This window comes from Helianthus annuus, chromosome 12, assembly GCF_002127325.2.
Source record: "Helianthus annuus cultivar XRQ/B chromosome 12, HanXRQr2.0-SUNRISE, whole genome shotgun sequence".
NCBI classification, from domain to species: Eukaryota; Viridiplantae; Streptophyta; class Magnoliopsida; order Asterales; family Asteraceae; genus Helianthus; species Helianthus annuus.
The window spans coordinates 156,641,533-156,658,344 of NC_035444.2; the positions used below are offsets into that span (position 1 = coordinate 156,641,533).

At 34.3% G+C, this 16,812-nt stretch overlaps 1 protein-coding gene across 2 annotated transcripts; it reads right to left on the minus strand.

Annotated features, from left to right (window-relative positions):
• Window positions 1–14,933: 14,933 nt before the first annotated feature.
• Window positions 14,934–16,534, minus strand: LOC110936143 (glutathione S-transferase T3-like). 2 transcript variants are annotated; one of them, XM_022178474.2, is made up of 3 exons: window positions 16,022–16,530; window positions 15,855–15,976; window positions 14,934–15,697 (listed from the first exon to the last, which is right to left on the minus strand). In XM_022178474.2, the coding sequence occupies exons 1-3, from the start codon at window positions 16,255–16,257 to the stop codon at window positions 14,949–14,951; spliced, it is 1,107 nt and encodes a 368-aa protein (XP_022034166.1). In that variant the 5' UTR covers window positions 16,258–16,530; the 3' UTR covers window positions 14,934–14,948. The 2 variants fall into 2 exon arrangements, with proteins under 2 accessions (XP_022034166.1, XP_022034165.1); XM_022178473.2 differs by having other exon boundaries at window positions 15,855–16,534.
• Between the last annotated feature and the right edge of the window lie 278 nt (window positions 16,535–16,812).

A 16,812-nucleotide genomic window follows, 5' to 3' on the forward strand; every position in this document is an offset into this window, starting at 1 on the left:
TCCTTCAATTTGGTCGTTTCATATTGATTGTTAAACTTGTATAATATTTTGAGCTTCATGACTATTATATATTGTTTTTCCTTCTATGATTTATTCTGGTTAAGCTTATAGTATTAATTGAAAAAATCTGTATATGATATTCCGATTAAGCTTATAATAGAATTATCCAAAATAATCAATAAATTCATGAGAAAAACAGGTAAAAGTATTGTTCTAAAATTTGAAATGTGTAAAATTTTAAAAAGTCAAATTAGGCACTAATTAAAGGGTGGGGAAACATATATATTCTCAGTTTCTCACTTGGCATAATGATGATGTAAAAGATCGTAGATATTGAGTGAGCATGATTTGGGTCTTGTTTTTTAATTTATTTATTATAAAAAGAGTGAAATTCAATATTTATCATAAATATTTTTATTTATCTGTTTAATACATACGATAATCATCTCTATAATTATGAAAAGACTCCACGTACTATTTTAAATGATTACTAAGGAATTTTAATTTATGATAATTTAACTCCTATGTTAAACTAAATTAGTAATTGTGCACACAAGTCTATGGGTATGGGTGGTGGATTGAATCATGGATTGTCATGCGGGACATGATTCTTATGGTACACCACCTCATGCCTAAACCATAGTGTTTCACATGGTTTAATCCATGTCAACTATAACTCTCTTTCAATTAATTAGGGATTTTGATTGATGGGAGAGGATAGTGGATGATAGCAGGGGTCGTGGTTCACAACTCCACACAGACCACACCATATGGGCTGGTGGCTTAGGTTGGTGGATAAGAGTTGGGTAACATGACGTTGACGTAAAGGGTAGTGATTATTTGGGTCAAGACCACACCACATAACCTAAGTCTATTTTAGCAACAACAAACATAAAACAATAATACTTTTTTTTCATAGATTTTATAGATTTATCATTCCTTTTTATTGACACAATAACTTACCTAGCCACTTAGGATATTAATTATTATTTTATTGTGATTATCGCTATGTAATAAGTTAGTTTATTTGTTTTTATCAAGAAAAAATTATGTCTGTTATTCATCAGATAAAGCTAATGTATATTTATTTAGAAGTTTTTAAAACTTATCTTTTTCAAATCATGTGGCTGCTATCCATGTCATTATTAAAATTCTATTTTAAAAAATGAACATAATTATTATTAAAAGTATTTTTAACTCTTTAAATAATTATTTAACAAGATTTGTTGCTTAAAGTATGAAATTTCGGAACTGTAAAACAAAGAGCAAAAGTCTGGAAATGATGAGATAAACCCAACCATGTCTTTTTGGTATGATGAGGTTTAGCTTTTTTGGTATGTAATTCTCATTTCAAATGATTGTCCCTTTTTCTCTTTGTCTCTTAATTTTGGTCAATTACTTGTTTAAGTTTTTTTTACTGTGCATGATTAAAAAAGAGTTGCATTGGGTAATATAAATTTGACTGGAATTAGAAACAGAATGACAAGAAACTCGTAACTCAAAATGCATGTTTGCTAATACGAAACAGAACTTCATATATTTAATTTCAGATATATTCATGTTTACTTATTAAACTGACTCGCAATCTTATATACCATTTTGCTCCTTTATCATTTGATTCTTCTCCCTCACCCTTCGTTATTCATTTGAGGAATGAAAGCAATCAACACTGAAGTTTATACATTTTGAAGATCAATTTGGTTTCATGCCATCACGGTCAATTACGGAAGCAATACATATTTAAGGGGATTGACGGAGAAATACAGGGAGAAGAAGCGAGATCTACATATAGTGGTCATAAATCTTGAGAAGGCATACGATAGTGTACCTCATAGACTGATTTGGAACAGTTTAGAGAGTATAGGTTTCCGGGAAGTATATAGACATAATAGGGATGCGTATGTTAAGATTGAGACTAGTGTTCAGGTACCAATAGGGGATACTAACTTTTTTCCCGTGGAGGTAGGACTTCACCAAGGGTCTACCTTGAGCCCTTTCTTGTTTGTGGTTGTCCTAGATGAGTTTTCAAAGTTAATTCAGCAGACGACTCTGTGGTGCTTGCTTTTTCTGGATGATATTTTTTACTTGTGAAGAGTACACAAAGCCTAAATGAGAGGCTAGAGGAGTGACGATTAGCTCTAGACGGAAAAGGTTTAAAGATTAGGCGATCTAAGACCAAGTACATGTACTATGACTTAGTGTGTGGGCTATGACGAGGATACCCAGAACACCATTGAGGGATAAGTGGTTCCATAGGTGATTAAGTTTAAGTATTTAGGATCTTTCATACAAAGGGATGGGGAGATAGATAAACGTAGCCCACGGCATCCAGGTTGGATGGTGTAAGTGGAGAGCAGCCATTAGGGTTTTGTGCGACAGAAGGTTTCCAACTAAACTAAAGGGGAATTTTATAGGGTAGCAATTATACCTACTATGTTATATGGGACCAACTGTTGGGCCATCAAGAAAACGTAAGCACGCAAGATGGAGCTAGCTGAAATGAGGATGGTAAGGTGGACGTATGGGCACACAAGGTTTGACCAGATAAGAAATGAGGTATAGGGAATAGTTGGGAGTAACTAGTTTTTCGAATAAGATAAAAGAGAGGAGATTTAGATGGTTTGGGCATGTGAAGAGAAGGTAAGCAACTGAGCCAGTTAGAGTGGTAGAAACCCTCATTGTGGAGGGCAGGAGAAGTAGAGGTAGACCCAAATTAACTTGAGACGAGCGAATTAGGCACATTTACTAGGTTTGCACATCTCTGAGGACATGATCCATGATATGGGTTCGTGGATACGTAGGGTTAAGGTTAAGGACCTTTAGGGGAGGGTACAAATGTGTTTGGGGTGTGTTGTAAAGACTTAGTTTTGTTTGCACGTTAAGCGGAATTTATATGTGATTGTTTTCTTGTGCCCATGTTTATAAGTTGTTTTTTTATGTTATATTTATCTATTTTTACCTTGCCCCCGTTCACCACCTATGTTATTATACGTATCACTATACACCTCATGTGTTGTATATTTGTCTGTGTGTTTTGAGTCGAGGGTCTCTCTAGAAGAAGTCTCTCTACCCTCACAAATAGTGGTAAGATTGTCTACATCCCACGCTCCCTAAACTCTATCAATAGATTTGCTATTTGTGGAGTTTAGTGGATTCGGTTGTTGTTTTTTCATTTTGAAGGAAGATAACTTGGGTATATGGAGTGGGAGATTTCGATGGAGGATGGTAGCTTTTTTTCTCTTCTTGATAAGGATGCATGTATGCACATCTATACGGAAGAGGAGGTGGGTGTTATGAGCAGGCTAAGTTGAATTTTTGTATGAAACATTGGTCTCATAAGGAGAAACAAAGTATCGCTACTTTATAATTAGTGTTGAAGTAGGTAAGCGACCACTACATGATTCTACTTATTGGTGACATATGTTAGCTAAGGAGGAGACCTATAAGATCGTTTATACTAAAACATCATAGCTACTTAGGATCAAGGTCAGCTTCAATCATACTATAGTTATGCACCTTTGTTTCATGACATACGGTTGTGGTGTTCCTTAACATGAGCCAAAGTTTCATGGAAACAAAAGTTTGGTTTAATGGCAATGTAGTTTTGAAATAACCCTTCTCAGTTATCATTCCACGGATTCTTCAGTGCGGAGAGCCCCACATTCTTTCTCCGTAATATATATATATATGTGTGTGTGTGTGTGGTTTTAAGCGTTTTTGTGCAAAAGACGCAAAACCCACGTACACAATAAGCACAACCGAGTTTGTATGGCCACCTAGGATAAAATGAGAACTAGGTATGGTTAAAGGGGGTTGTTCCGCCTTTACTTACATAGAGGAGGTGTTGAGCCACAACTTATGGCCCAGTAAACACAATCCGGGGGTCTCAAAGATATGGGCCTGAGGATGCCCAAATACTATTAATGTACAGCTACGTCTTCACCAAAGTCAATTACGTTATAAACTAGTCACTCGATCATAAGATTATAATATGTGAAAATATAAGCTTTCAATCACTAATTTCTTTGTTATAACAAAAAAGGTTAGCACACTTGAATCGTTAACATGGAGTACTATAAAAAGCGATAATACTCACATTGTCACACACTGAATTTGTTTTTAAGACGTTTTGAGGCGTGTACTATATTGATTTTTAATTGTTTGTTTTTTATTATCAATTTATTATATAGATAATGACATGACAAAAGGCATGTACTTGTCGATGCATACACCTATATACAGTTTGTACTATAAAATCCAATTTCCACTAGGGGTGCAAATGAGCCGAGCCGAGCCCGAGCTTGACCAGGCTCGAGCTCAAGCTCGATTAACTTTATGTGAGCTCGGGCTCGAGCTTGGCTTGATTCGAGCTTTGTTTTCAAGGCTCGAGCTCGGCTCGTTTGTATTTTCTCAAGCTCAAGCCCGGCTCGTTTATTATGTATTAATTAATATATTAAATAAGAATAATATAAATAATAGACTTTTTAGGCTCGTGAGCTCGATAAGTGAAGCTCGGGCTCGAGCTCGTTTACTAAATAAGCTTATTTTTAGGTTCGAGGTCGGCTTGTAAACAAGTTTGAATAAGCTCGGCTCGTTTACACTAAGGCTCGATAAGGCTCGACGAGCCTAACGAGCTTCACATGCGAGGCTCGAGCTCGGGCTCGATAAACAGACGAGCTTTATTTTAGGTTCAAGCTTGGCTCGGGCTCGATAAGGCTCGGCTCGTTTCGAGCTTTTTCTCGAGCCGATCTCGAGTAGCTCGCGAGCCGCTCAGCTCATTTGCACCCCTAGTTTCCACGTCAACTCATTCATACCCAAAATTTGAATTCTTCTACACACACAAATCTAAACACCTTTCTCCCACTAATCACTAATGAAGTTTGTACCATTGGCGGACATGACACAAAATATATTCGTGTTTCAGATTGTTATATCTAACCTGAATAATAAACCGGTTATGTATGATTTAACTTGTTTAACCCGTTTAATAAATTAAGTGAACGCGCTACCACGTTCAACTCCTTTTTTTTATGAATCACCAATCCAATCAACATGTTACTACTTTATTATCACTCATAAACCCGTTTGACAAGTTTAGATAGATGGATTAAATGGGTCATGTTCAGGTTACGTAGTTTTAAGTGTTTGTGGGTTAAGGTTGTTGTTTTTTATGTGTCAAATGAAAATATATAATTATTGAGTTGAACGATTTGAACCTACAAACCCGTCACGAGTGACACGCCTAATCTTATTACTATAAACAAAAGAAAAGAAGAGAAAAGAAAAGAAAGAAAGCGAAAGGGACATAACTTAATTTTGTGTTTCTGAGTTGGAAAGAAAGAAAATTACAACTTTATGATTATACCCTTATTCAGTAAAATAGTAGGCTATACAGGGTGAGATATTAAATAACAAAATATTTTATTCTACTCTTTTCAACTTTCTTCCATATTAGAAAGAAAAGTTAGGAGAGAAAAACTATAAAAAATCATCATTTTATTTCCTTCAACTTCCCTCACGTTTATTGCTTCAAACAAACTATGAAACACATTTTTTTTTCACGTTCCTTTCATTTCATTTTCTTTTTTTTTCCTCAAACACATTTTTTTCACTTTCCTTTCATTTCATTTTCTTTTTTTCCTCTTGTTTAATGAAACTTGGAAACACATTAGATTATGTTTTATCAATCTTATGTGACAATTAAGTTTAATATAACTATAATGAAACATGTCCAACGTTTCAAATGAAGATCGCTTAAAGTGTTGTAGGCACATCATGTTTAAATTATTGTAATAATACTTTTTTATATCATATTCTTATTTAATTGTAAAGCTTTGTAGGCATGAAGTAGTTTCAATTCGTACTAAGATGGGAATATTTATGCATTTCTTTCTAGTTACGGGTGGATATGAAGCCATATGGGATATCATATTCTTCATCATGAGAGTGTTATTCGTATTAGTTCTTTTTACCAGCTAAATGGAACTCAACACCTAAATTACACCCTTCGGGATTTGAACCTGTGACCTCCTTTCTAAGAAACTAGTGTCTCTACCACTTAAGCTAACCCCCCCATGGTTGTTAGATATCTAAAATGTATCTCAGCGATGACATAATAAGCTAATTCAATCTTTGACTGTGTATAGTATACATATAATAAGACCAAATAGCAATCTCTCGACGTCGAGGAGATGACATAATAAGCTAAATCAATTTTTGACAGTGTATAGTATATACATATAATAAGACCAAATACAAATCTCTCGACGTCGAGGAGCCAGGGTTTTATTTTCGGTAGAATTGGATTTGTTATTTAAAATGGGGTTGCAGCGCATCTTGTTTCCCGTTTACATGTCATTTTTTTGTAATTTTCTTTATGTTAATGAAATCAAATTCAAAATTAATATAAAAAAAACACATTATTTCTTTTTAAATGGATAATGTTTTGATTGTAAAAGTAATGGGCTAATGTTGCTAACAGACTAAATTTAGATGCACTGTGATGAACTAGATTGAGGTGGCCTAATTGGCTTAAATCCTAACATGGATTTTCATATATTCGTCTTCTCCTACATAATCTGCCTTGTATACCACAAGAATTTAAGTAATATGTATTTTTTTTCTTCCATAAGAGGATGGATGCGATGATGATTGTGGTGGATCGAAGATAGGTATAGGCTATTCAGGTGACAGTTATTCTACTGTTAACTGGTTTATCTGGAATTGTAATAAGGCAAACAAAACTTCCATTCGGGACAACTGTAATGGGCATCTGCCTAAACCCAAGACCTTTTTCCAGATTTCAAACGCTATTAGGTACGATCGAACTTCATTTATTGTTTTGGTTCAAGTTATATGTTTGATTATCACAGAAAGGTAAATAATCCCCAAAATTAACAATATAGACCGTAGAGATGGTTAAGGATCGGTTTAATACAGTTTTTGGTTACGTGTCAAACAATTTATTTACAAATAAAAGAAAAACATTATTGTAGCCCGTTCTATTTCTCGATGGGTGAAGGGAAGGGATATAACTCAGCGTAGAGTGTCACCTTGAGATGGTGGAAATCATCAGTTCGTATTCTCAAGACTCACATGCCTTTTCATTTCTTGTGGGTTTTTTAAGACTGGTAGTCTGGCAATTAAGTTCTTGCTTGGTCATTGTTTGGCCAAGTCAGTCTATTTCATCTCAAACCGATGATTTTCCACCATACAAGACTAAAAAAGTTTAATCAGTTTTATTATACATTTGTTTATAATTTATCATCCTTGCCGCGTTGCGGCGAACTTCTTTTGTTATTTAGTCTGTGTTTACATGTGTTTTGAAATCACTACGAGCTCGTTGCACACGGAACCACTAACAAGAATAAAAAGAAAATGTAAAAAACAGTAAAAAATAATCGAAAGAAAATCAACCAAAAAAGTTGTATGTTAATGATTTTATTAGTATGAAACCCGTGGTCAAAGATGGGAAAATAGTACTGGGTACCGGTACCGAATTTCTCGAACCGAAGGATCCCCAATTCGGTACCGACTTTTGGCATTCCTGGTACCGGTTCGCTACCTATTTTTACCTTCATATACCGATACCGTAACCGATATTTTCGGTATCGGTTGCCACCGATCTCATCTCTCCCCCTGAAACTAAAAAAAAGGAAATTGTTAAAAGTTGAAGAAAATCAACAAGAAAAAGTTGTACGATACCGTTGTTGTTTGTACGGCACCCGTAACCGGTATTTTCGGTATCGGAGTGAGCAAATGGTACCGTGTAGCAGTACCGAATTTCCCGAACTAAAAGATTTTCAAACTCAATCCGGTACCGACTTTTGGCGTTTTCTGTATCAGGTTGGTGCCGATTTTTACCTTCATGTACTGATAATGAACCGGACTGTACAGGTATTTTCGATACTAGTATTGGTTGACACCAAGCTTATTAAGTAAAGAAAATAATAATTATTATTACTATATTAAAATAGTAAAGGTATTAAAAAATATATATTATCATAATAATATATTAAAAACACAACTTAGAAAATAAAAATTATTATTATTATACGGTATTAAAAATATATATTATTATAATAGGCTAGGAGTTGGCCAGAAAGTCCAAATTTCCTAAAAAGTGTAGAAAGTCATAAAACACCGTAATGTCAACCATAAAACACACCAAAAACCCACAAATAATATGATGAAGATTACTAAAACATCATGTATGTGGTTTTTGTGTTGTGTTTTAGATGTTAAGGCTCTGATTATGGAATGACTAATATTATTGTGTTTTATGTTGTTTAGCATGTTGTGTTTTATATTCATAGTTATACGATGGTGCGTTTGAAGTTTTTATGGACTATTAGAGTTTGAATATAGTGTTTTAGTAATATTCATTCTATTATTTGTGAGTTTTAGGTGTGTTTTATGCCTGAAATTATCGTGTTTTATAACTTTTTACACTTTTTAGGAAACTTGGACTTTCTAGCCGAACCTCACCCTATTATAATATATTAAAAACACTGTTTATTTCATTGGTTTATTAATATATAAGAAAATAATAATTATCTTTATTATATTAAAAGATTAAAGGTATTAAAAAATATATATTATTATAATATATTAAAAACACCGTTCATTTCATTGGTTTATTAATTATCGGTACTAAATTTGCCGAACCGAAAGATCTTAAATACCAATTCGGTACCGACTTTTGGCGTTCCTGTTACCGGTTCACTACCGTTTTTTACCTTCATATACCGGTACCGTAACCAGTATTTTCGGTATCAGTACCGATTCTGTATCGGTTGGCACCGAGCTCATCCCTACCCTTGAAAGTAAAAAAGAAAAATAAAAGTTGAAGAAAATCAACAAAAAAAGTTGTACGATACCATTGTTCGTACGGTAACCGTGATCAAGGATGAGCAAATGGTACCGGGTAGCCGCAATGAATTTCCCGAACCAAAAGATTTCCAATATCAATTCGGCACCAACTTTTGGCGTTTTCTGTATAAGTGCCGGTTTTTACCTACATGTACTGATATCGAACAGGACCGTACCGGTATTTTCGATATCAGTACTGGTTCGATACCGGTTGACACCAAGCTTATCCCAACCCCTGATATTAAAAAAGGATTAAAGTTAAAAAATAAAGAAAATAACTAATATTATAGTATTAAATTAAAATAATAAAAGTATTAAAAGAACTATATATTATTATAATATTAAAACCACTGTTCATTTCAATTCCTATAGTAATAATAAAATAATTTGTACATGAAATGGTTGACTTAGAATTTAGAATTGATGGTCTTCTAATATGTGGTCCAGTCAAGAACTTTTAATAGTCCTCTAATGGGTTAAACTTTGACTTGGCAGTAGCCTAAAATCCATGAATCATAGAAACTTATGTAGTTTCGTTTCACATAATTGAATGGAATCTTGATGGAATTGAAATGTTGCCTAAAATCTATGAACCATAGAAACTTACGTAGTTACGTTTCACATAATTGACATTTCACATAATTGAATGGAATCTTGATGAAATTGAAATGTTGATTTCACTCCTTATTTTGTGGGTTTTCAACAAGAAAATGAATTGGAATTAAACAACATAAGGGGGAATACACAAAAGGTAAATAATCCCCAAAATTAACAATATGGACCGTAGAGATGGTTAAGGACCGGTTTAATATAGTTTTTGGTCACGTGTCAAACAATTTATTTACAAATAAAAGAAAAACATTATTGTAGTCAGTTCTATTTCTCGATGGGGGAAGGGAAGGGAAGTGATATAACTCAGCGTAGAGTGTCACCTTGACATGGTGGAAATCATCAGTTCGTATTCTAAAGACTCACATGCCTTTTCATTTCTTGTGGGTTTTTAGGACCGATAGTCTAGTAATTAAGTTCTTGGTCATTGTTTGGCCAAGTCAGTCTATTTTTAGCTCAAACCAATGATTTTCCACCATACAAGATTAAAAAAGTTTAGTCAGTTTTATTATACAATTGTTAATAATCAATTTGTACATGAAATGGTTGAATTAGAATTTAGAATAGATGGTCTTCTAATCAATGTGGTCCAGTCAAGAACTTTTAATAGTCTTCTAATGAGTTAAACTTTGACTTGGCAGTAGCCAAAAATTCATGAACCATAGAAACTTATGTAGTTTCGTTTCACATAATTGAATGGAATCTTGATGGAATTGAAATGTTGATTTCACTCTTTATTTTGTGGGTTTCAACAAGAAAATGAATTGGAATTAAACAACATAAGGGGGAATCCACATTCCAATTTCATCCAAAATTCATTACATTTTTCAAAACAAACACACCTAAATTACAAATCAAATTTCAATTTTTGTGTGAATTCCCATTCCAATTCCATTATAATCCAAGAAACGAACACTACCTATATCTCAAAAAGATTTAGGCCAACTTTTATTTATGAAACAGTTCCAAGAAACTAAAATGAACCTTTTGTAGAATTGTATTCACGGCGAAATGTAAAACTACTTGTAGTGATAAAGTTATCAAGTGAAAAAGTGAGTGTCACGTCACTCTCATTTAGCCAATGAGGCTCTTAGTAACTAAACCATAAAAATATGTAATCGTGCTTGACGCCCCCTTCCTCGAAACCACCACCATTCATCAGAAAATAAGCTTTGGCGCTCATTAACGGGGTAACACTCTAAGCTCCCCATTGAGGTGATGTAGCAGTGGTTTACTGCCGGTCCGATACATTTTGTTATTATAGTGTACCTAACTCATAAATAATGATTGTTCTTGTCGCTACAAAAACTTGTGTAACTCGTCTTCAAGGACGAGAAATCAAATTACAAACATCAACAATCCGTTAAGAGGGTTTCGACGCCAAAGCCCCGATGACACTTCGAATGTTGACCAAACCCAAAAGGACCCGTCTAGTGTGGTCCGGAGCACGCTAAAATAGACCAAGAACCGGTACACTATACCCATAAAAAGTTGTTATAAATCTATTTGTGGCGTTCTTTCAATTTGCCTTATCAAAAGACAAAAGCCAAGAACGGTATGTATATATACCCACACACTAATTAATCAACCTTTATATTCTTTCTAGTTTTTGTATCTTCATTCTTCACCCATTTTATCATAGTTGATCGCATAACCTTGATTTAGACATTGGTCTAGGATTGTTTTCGCTTCTTTTAGAACTGATTTTAGTTTTTACTAAATTTTAATATGCTTTAAAATTAGTTATGTTCAGCCACTTTTAGTCATTAGACCATGATTATTTTTCTACATACAGAAATTAAACTTTTACAATGATGTTCTAACACTCAAAAGTTTATTAACATTTTATCGGTCAATGCCTTATTTTTAGTTACCAGCTATATCACCATGTAAAGTGATTTGAGGGCATGTTTGGCAACTTCTGAATAAGTAAGTGATGAACCAGTAAGAGGTCTGAACCATTAAGTGTTGAATCAGTAAGAGGAGGTCTGAACCATTAAGTGCTGAATCAGTAAGATGTCTGAATCATTAAGAGCGAGTATAATACTTAATTGTTCAGAGGCAAATGTTTGATCAATTCGGATGAGAGGTCTTAATCATTCAGCTTAACCATTTAGAGACAAATGTCTGAACCATTCAAACATTTGCTCGCGAAACAAACAGTCTGAATGATTAAATGCTGAACCCGTAAGATGTCTAAGCCATTAAGAGCCCATTAAGAGCTAAAACAACCAGCCTACTAGTGATTCTAAATGAATCAAATCATACGAGTAAAAACTGGTAGGAACCAACTTCCTTTACTATCCAAATGGTCTTTAAGACCTAGTGATCAATTGTGTGAATTAGTTAAGGTTCCTAAAACATGGCGTATACATAAAAATATTCAGTAAATGTACTTTCTAAAATAAAATTAAAAGCTAGCTTTGACATACTTGTCCATAAGTAGTATTAATTTTTCTATGCATATCACTTTGCAATAAATCAGATGTAAGAAGTAACATGTGACCAAACTTCTTTCTGGAATCTCCTAAAGTTCATTACAGAATTAGGACCATATATATAGGACCATATTATCAAGGATTTGTTCTTATTTGTAAAAGCGTTTTTAGTACGTATTCTCAAGATTTGTTATTTGTAGTTGGTTGTTTAAATAAAATTTCTTCAAAACTTACTTTAAACGAATATCTTTAAAACAAATTAATATAGTGAATATTACTTTTTAACTTTAATATAGTAAATTTTTATATGTATCATTCCTTTTACATAAAGTTTTTAAGTTAATGCATTGTTTATTAGTGGCGTTCAAACCAATTAAAACAATTTGTCTCACGCACAAAGCTAAGTTGTTAAATTTTGACGTATGAATGAACTACAATCATATGATGGTGTGAGTAAACCACTTGAAGCTTAGTGAATATCACTACTTTCGCCCAAAAATGCTTGTCACCGGATAGTTCGTAAGTTTTACACGTTAACGAATACAGACTCCCTCTTAGACACTATATAACGGTAATCCAACTGTTATTACATAGAGATATTCTTAGACACTATATAACGGTAATACAATTGTGATTACATAGATATATTCGTGATGGGATAACTACTTTTTGGGTATCTTTATATTAACTATTTTAATAGTCAAGTTGACTTTGACTCTTTTGAGACTTTTAGAATGAACAAAGGCAAATTAAGGAGGGGCATCTCCATCTTCAATTAGGTAACAAATCAACCTCCTTTTTCTATAACTTAATTTTTAAGAAATACTGTCATACTGACTTCATTGAATTCTCTTCTTTATTATCTATAGCAAATTCTTTTTTCCTACAAGTAAAATTCAAAGAAGATGCCATTGCTAATATTGTTAAAACTTTCTTTTCACTATCTGAAAATACTATGAAATTGATATCTTAGGAATTAAAATGTTTTTGACGTATTTTTAGATGTCCCTTTAAGTAAAAAAAAAAATCATCATTTTTGAAACCAAATATTTTTACTTTCTTAACTGTAAAAAATCGTTATTAGAAAATTTACATGACACTATCAATACAGTATTAACCAATGAAATAAGATAAAATCTCGATTATCTTGATAGGTGATCTTCAAGTGGATCGAAGACTATTAGACTTGATTTTTTAGTTATCTTAAATAGTGATTGGTTAACTCTTTAAGAAGGTAATGAATATTTTATATACAAGTGGATAATATTTAACATTTTAGCATAAAAAGAGAGAAAACAAGTTTTATAACAATATAAATATATGTTACGGTTTAAAAATAGTTTAAATAGGTAAATTATGTTAATAATAAGTTTTTATAACCATTATAAGATATCAGTATTTAAAAATCAATATAATTGTCAAATACAAGGAGTGTAATTAATATTTATTTAATCAAAATAAAAAGGTAATTATAAAAGTTATATACAATACTTTTTATATATTTAGCATCCAACCAATGAAAAACACTAATTATTTAGTGAGATATGGGTATTAGGGGGGTCGGGGTGCACACCGAAAACCCCATCGGGGAGGTGTTTCGCCGAGCGGGTATACACCGCCAACCATGCGGTGACCAAGAGAGAGGAGAGAGGAACGGTGGCGGCTCACCGAAGAGAGAGGGAGGAGAGAGAGAGGCCTTGTCCAATCAATGCTTTTTTTTTTTAAAAAAAAAAAAACAATTCACCTAAGAGGGGAGTGCCGCCATCAATTTAGGGTGTTAGGGGAGTTTAAGAGGGGAGTTGACGTGGCACACGAGGATTGGTTGGGCGTAAGAGAGGGGACTCACCTCTTAGGTGAGCACTCCTTACACCCTTATTGCGTATTTTGATAATGGGACTCTCAATTGAATAATGATATAACATGATGACATATTCTCAATTTCTATAATACCAATAATTATGTTTTATATGAATTTTTATTTATTTAAATTTGCTCCCATCACTTCCACCCCCTTGACACCCGAAGGTTACATTTTACATCCCTGGTAAACAAAACAACTATTAGGCACGATAAAATCAGCTAATTAATCATATAACTGGTGGAATTTTCAAGCGCTTCGAGGCTAGACTTTGGTCGATATCAGTTGGGTTCGTTATGGCACCAACGCTCAATATAACAACCAAAAGAGAAAACCAAAAGGATAAACTCGTGATATGCCCATAAGAATATCTATAAACTAAAAAAACTATAAAAATAAACACCGGTACCATTTTCTATAATACCAGTACCGATCTTGTTCAGTTTCATTGCACTCGTATAACCTACGATACCAGAAAACTACTCTATTTTGTAGAAAAAAAGTACGTGACTCAGTTAAATTAAATCAACTGGTTTTAGTTCTAAAAATTTTAACATAACTGCTCGATCAACATCATCGCGAATCCAACCAAACAATTTGCTACAGTTAGTTTTGTAATCATGTTTGGTGTTTTTGAACAAAATATACAAACAAAAGCATAAGTTCAGTAATAGTATGTGTGACATTTTATTTGTGATTAACCATGATGATAAAGATAAATGTCCAGTTATTTAATGATGTGTAGATTATAATGTAAATTATAGAGTGAATAATGCATATATTAAAAAGGTTAAATAAAAGTTCGTTACATAGCTTATGATAAATAAGTATTGAATGTGTGAGCATATTTGGTGATGAATGATGATGTATTTATTTAGACCATGCGTAATGGTAAACAAGAATAATGCCCCCAACATGGGGCATTATGCGCCACGTGTCGCCTAGTCATACTTTGGGCATTATAGAAAAAAAGGTGTAGTGGGGCATTATCCCAATAATGCCCACTCAATCATTTGACAATTATTTTTTTTTTAAATATAAAAGATAAAGTCTTCATTAATTTAAAATATAAATTACAATACTTGAAAAAAAATACAAAAAAAAAAACAGAAAATTAAAAAAACCGAAAAAAAAAACAGAAAAAAAAACAGAAAAAAAAAAAACTAGATGATCTAAAGTCCATATTTTTCACGTATTTTTTGGCGACGCATTTGAGCCAAGATCAACGCGTCGCCTTGGAGGTGGTCGATCGGTTTGGACAAAAACTCAATGTCCTTTTCCATTTGTCGCGCCTCTTGCAACTCGTTGAACTTTTTGGTTTCAACTACTCGGTCTTTCATAATCTCCCAACGTTTGTGGCCGAGGTCGTGAATATCTTGGAGACGACGGTTCATCTCCTCGAAATCATCCTTTAGGCCGAGATCGGAAGACGACTCGACCGTTTTTTTCCCGGTTCCCTTTCTTCTACCGGTGGGTCGGGCCAACTCGTCTTGAAATTGCTCGTCAACGTCCAACGTTTCATTTAAATCAACATTACGGGCATCGGATGTCGGAGTTGACGGGTCGGCGGAGGATGATGTTTTTGACCTTTTAGCCCGGCGTCTACTACTTGTCGTCATTGGATTAACAAGCGCCCACTTTGGACTTTTTCGTAGTAGCTCCCAACACTTATAGTACGTGAAAGGGCTTTTCGTCCTATCGAACTCCTCCAAAGTCTTTGTTAAAACCCCGACGTCACTTTCACCGCTCGGGCGATTATCGTAGTTTCGTTGGTAAACTTCTTGAAACGCGTGACATTTGTTGTTGATGTCGGTCCATTTGCTAGAAATTGAATCCTTGTCCCGATGTTCGCCTTGACCCCACGAGCTATAAAAGAGTGCACGCACCCTATCCCAAAAAACGGGGCCCGTTTGAAAGTTTGCTACAAATTTAAAAACAAAAAATAAAAATATAAGTTGAAATTTAAAATATAAAAAACAGAAAAAAAAAACAGAATATATGAAATAGAAAAAAAAAAACAGAAAAAAAAACAGAATATAAAAAAACAGAAAAAAAAAATAAAAAAAAAAATAACTTACCGGTATCTTCGTCCTCCGAAATATCGAGCCACGCCCGAGTCAACGTGTATTCCTCGTCCTTCGTCCATTTAATGGTTGTTTTTGCACGTCGAGGCTCATCCTTTTCCTTCTTTTTATGCGACCTTCTGCCGCGTTTCGATTTGTCTTGCACCGGTTCGGGTTGCGACTCCGGCACGACCTCGACATCGGGTTCGGATTCGGGTTCGGGTTGTGACGGTTGCGACCCGCCGGCTTGACCAAAGCCGTAGGTGGGAGAAACAAAAGGAGGGGCGCCACTCAAGTAAGCCGCGTAACTTAAAAAGCTCGGGTCCATGTCTTGTAGGTTGTACGGGGTTTGCGGTTGGGTTGTGTTCGGGTTCGTGGGTCTTGCGGGGCCACCAAACGGGGGTCGGTATGGATGCATGTTTGTAAAAAAATAGGAGAAAGTGGAGGTTTTTTTATAAAGTAATAGAAGAGAGTGGGTGAGAAAGTAGTAGAAATTTTATAAAAAATTGGAGAAAATGGAATGATATATATATAGTGGGTAAAATTTAGAATTAAAAAAAAAAAAATAAGTTTTTGACCGTTGCCAAACGGTCGAATTTTTGGCATCTTTCGAATTCACAGCGTTTTTAAAATCACGCCGGAGCCATTTTTTTTCAAAAAAAACGCCCGGAAACGCCCCATGTAATGGAGGTTCCGGCGTTATGCAGCGTTTTTTGGCAATTTTTTTTTAAAAAAACGCCCCGTTACGGGGGGTCTTATAGTAAAGCCAAGGGGTAGATGAGAGTCATTAATACTTTGAACTAGATGACCTTTTTTTTTGTTCTATTTCAACATTGTTGCTTTAACATTGCAGGGGATGTCTTGACGTCTGGTGGTAGTTGAACCATTATCATGCAGTGGCGGATCTAGAAATTATTTATTGGGGGTACGGATAAATGGTTTAAGCATATTTTCAAAGGGTGCGGTCGGGTTT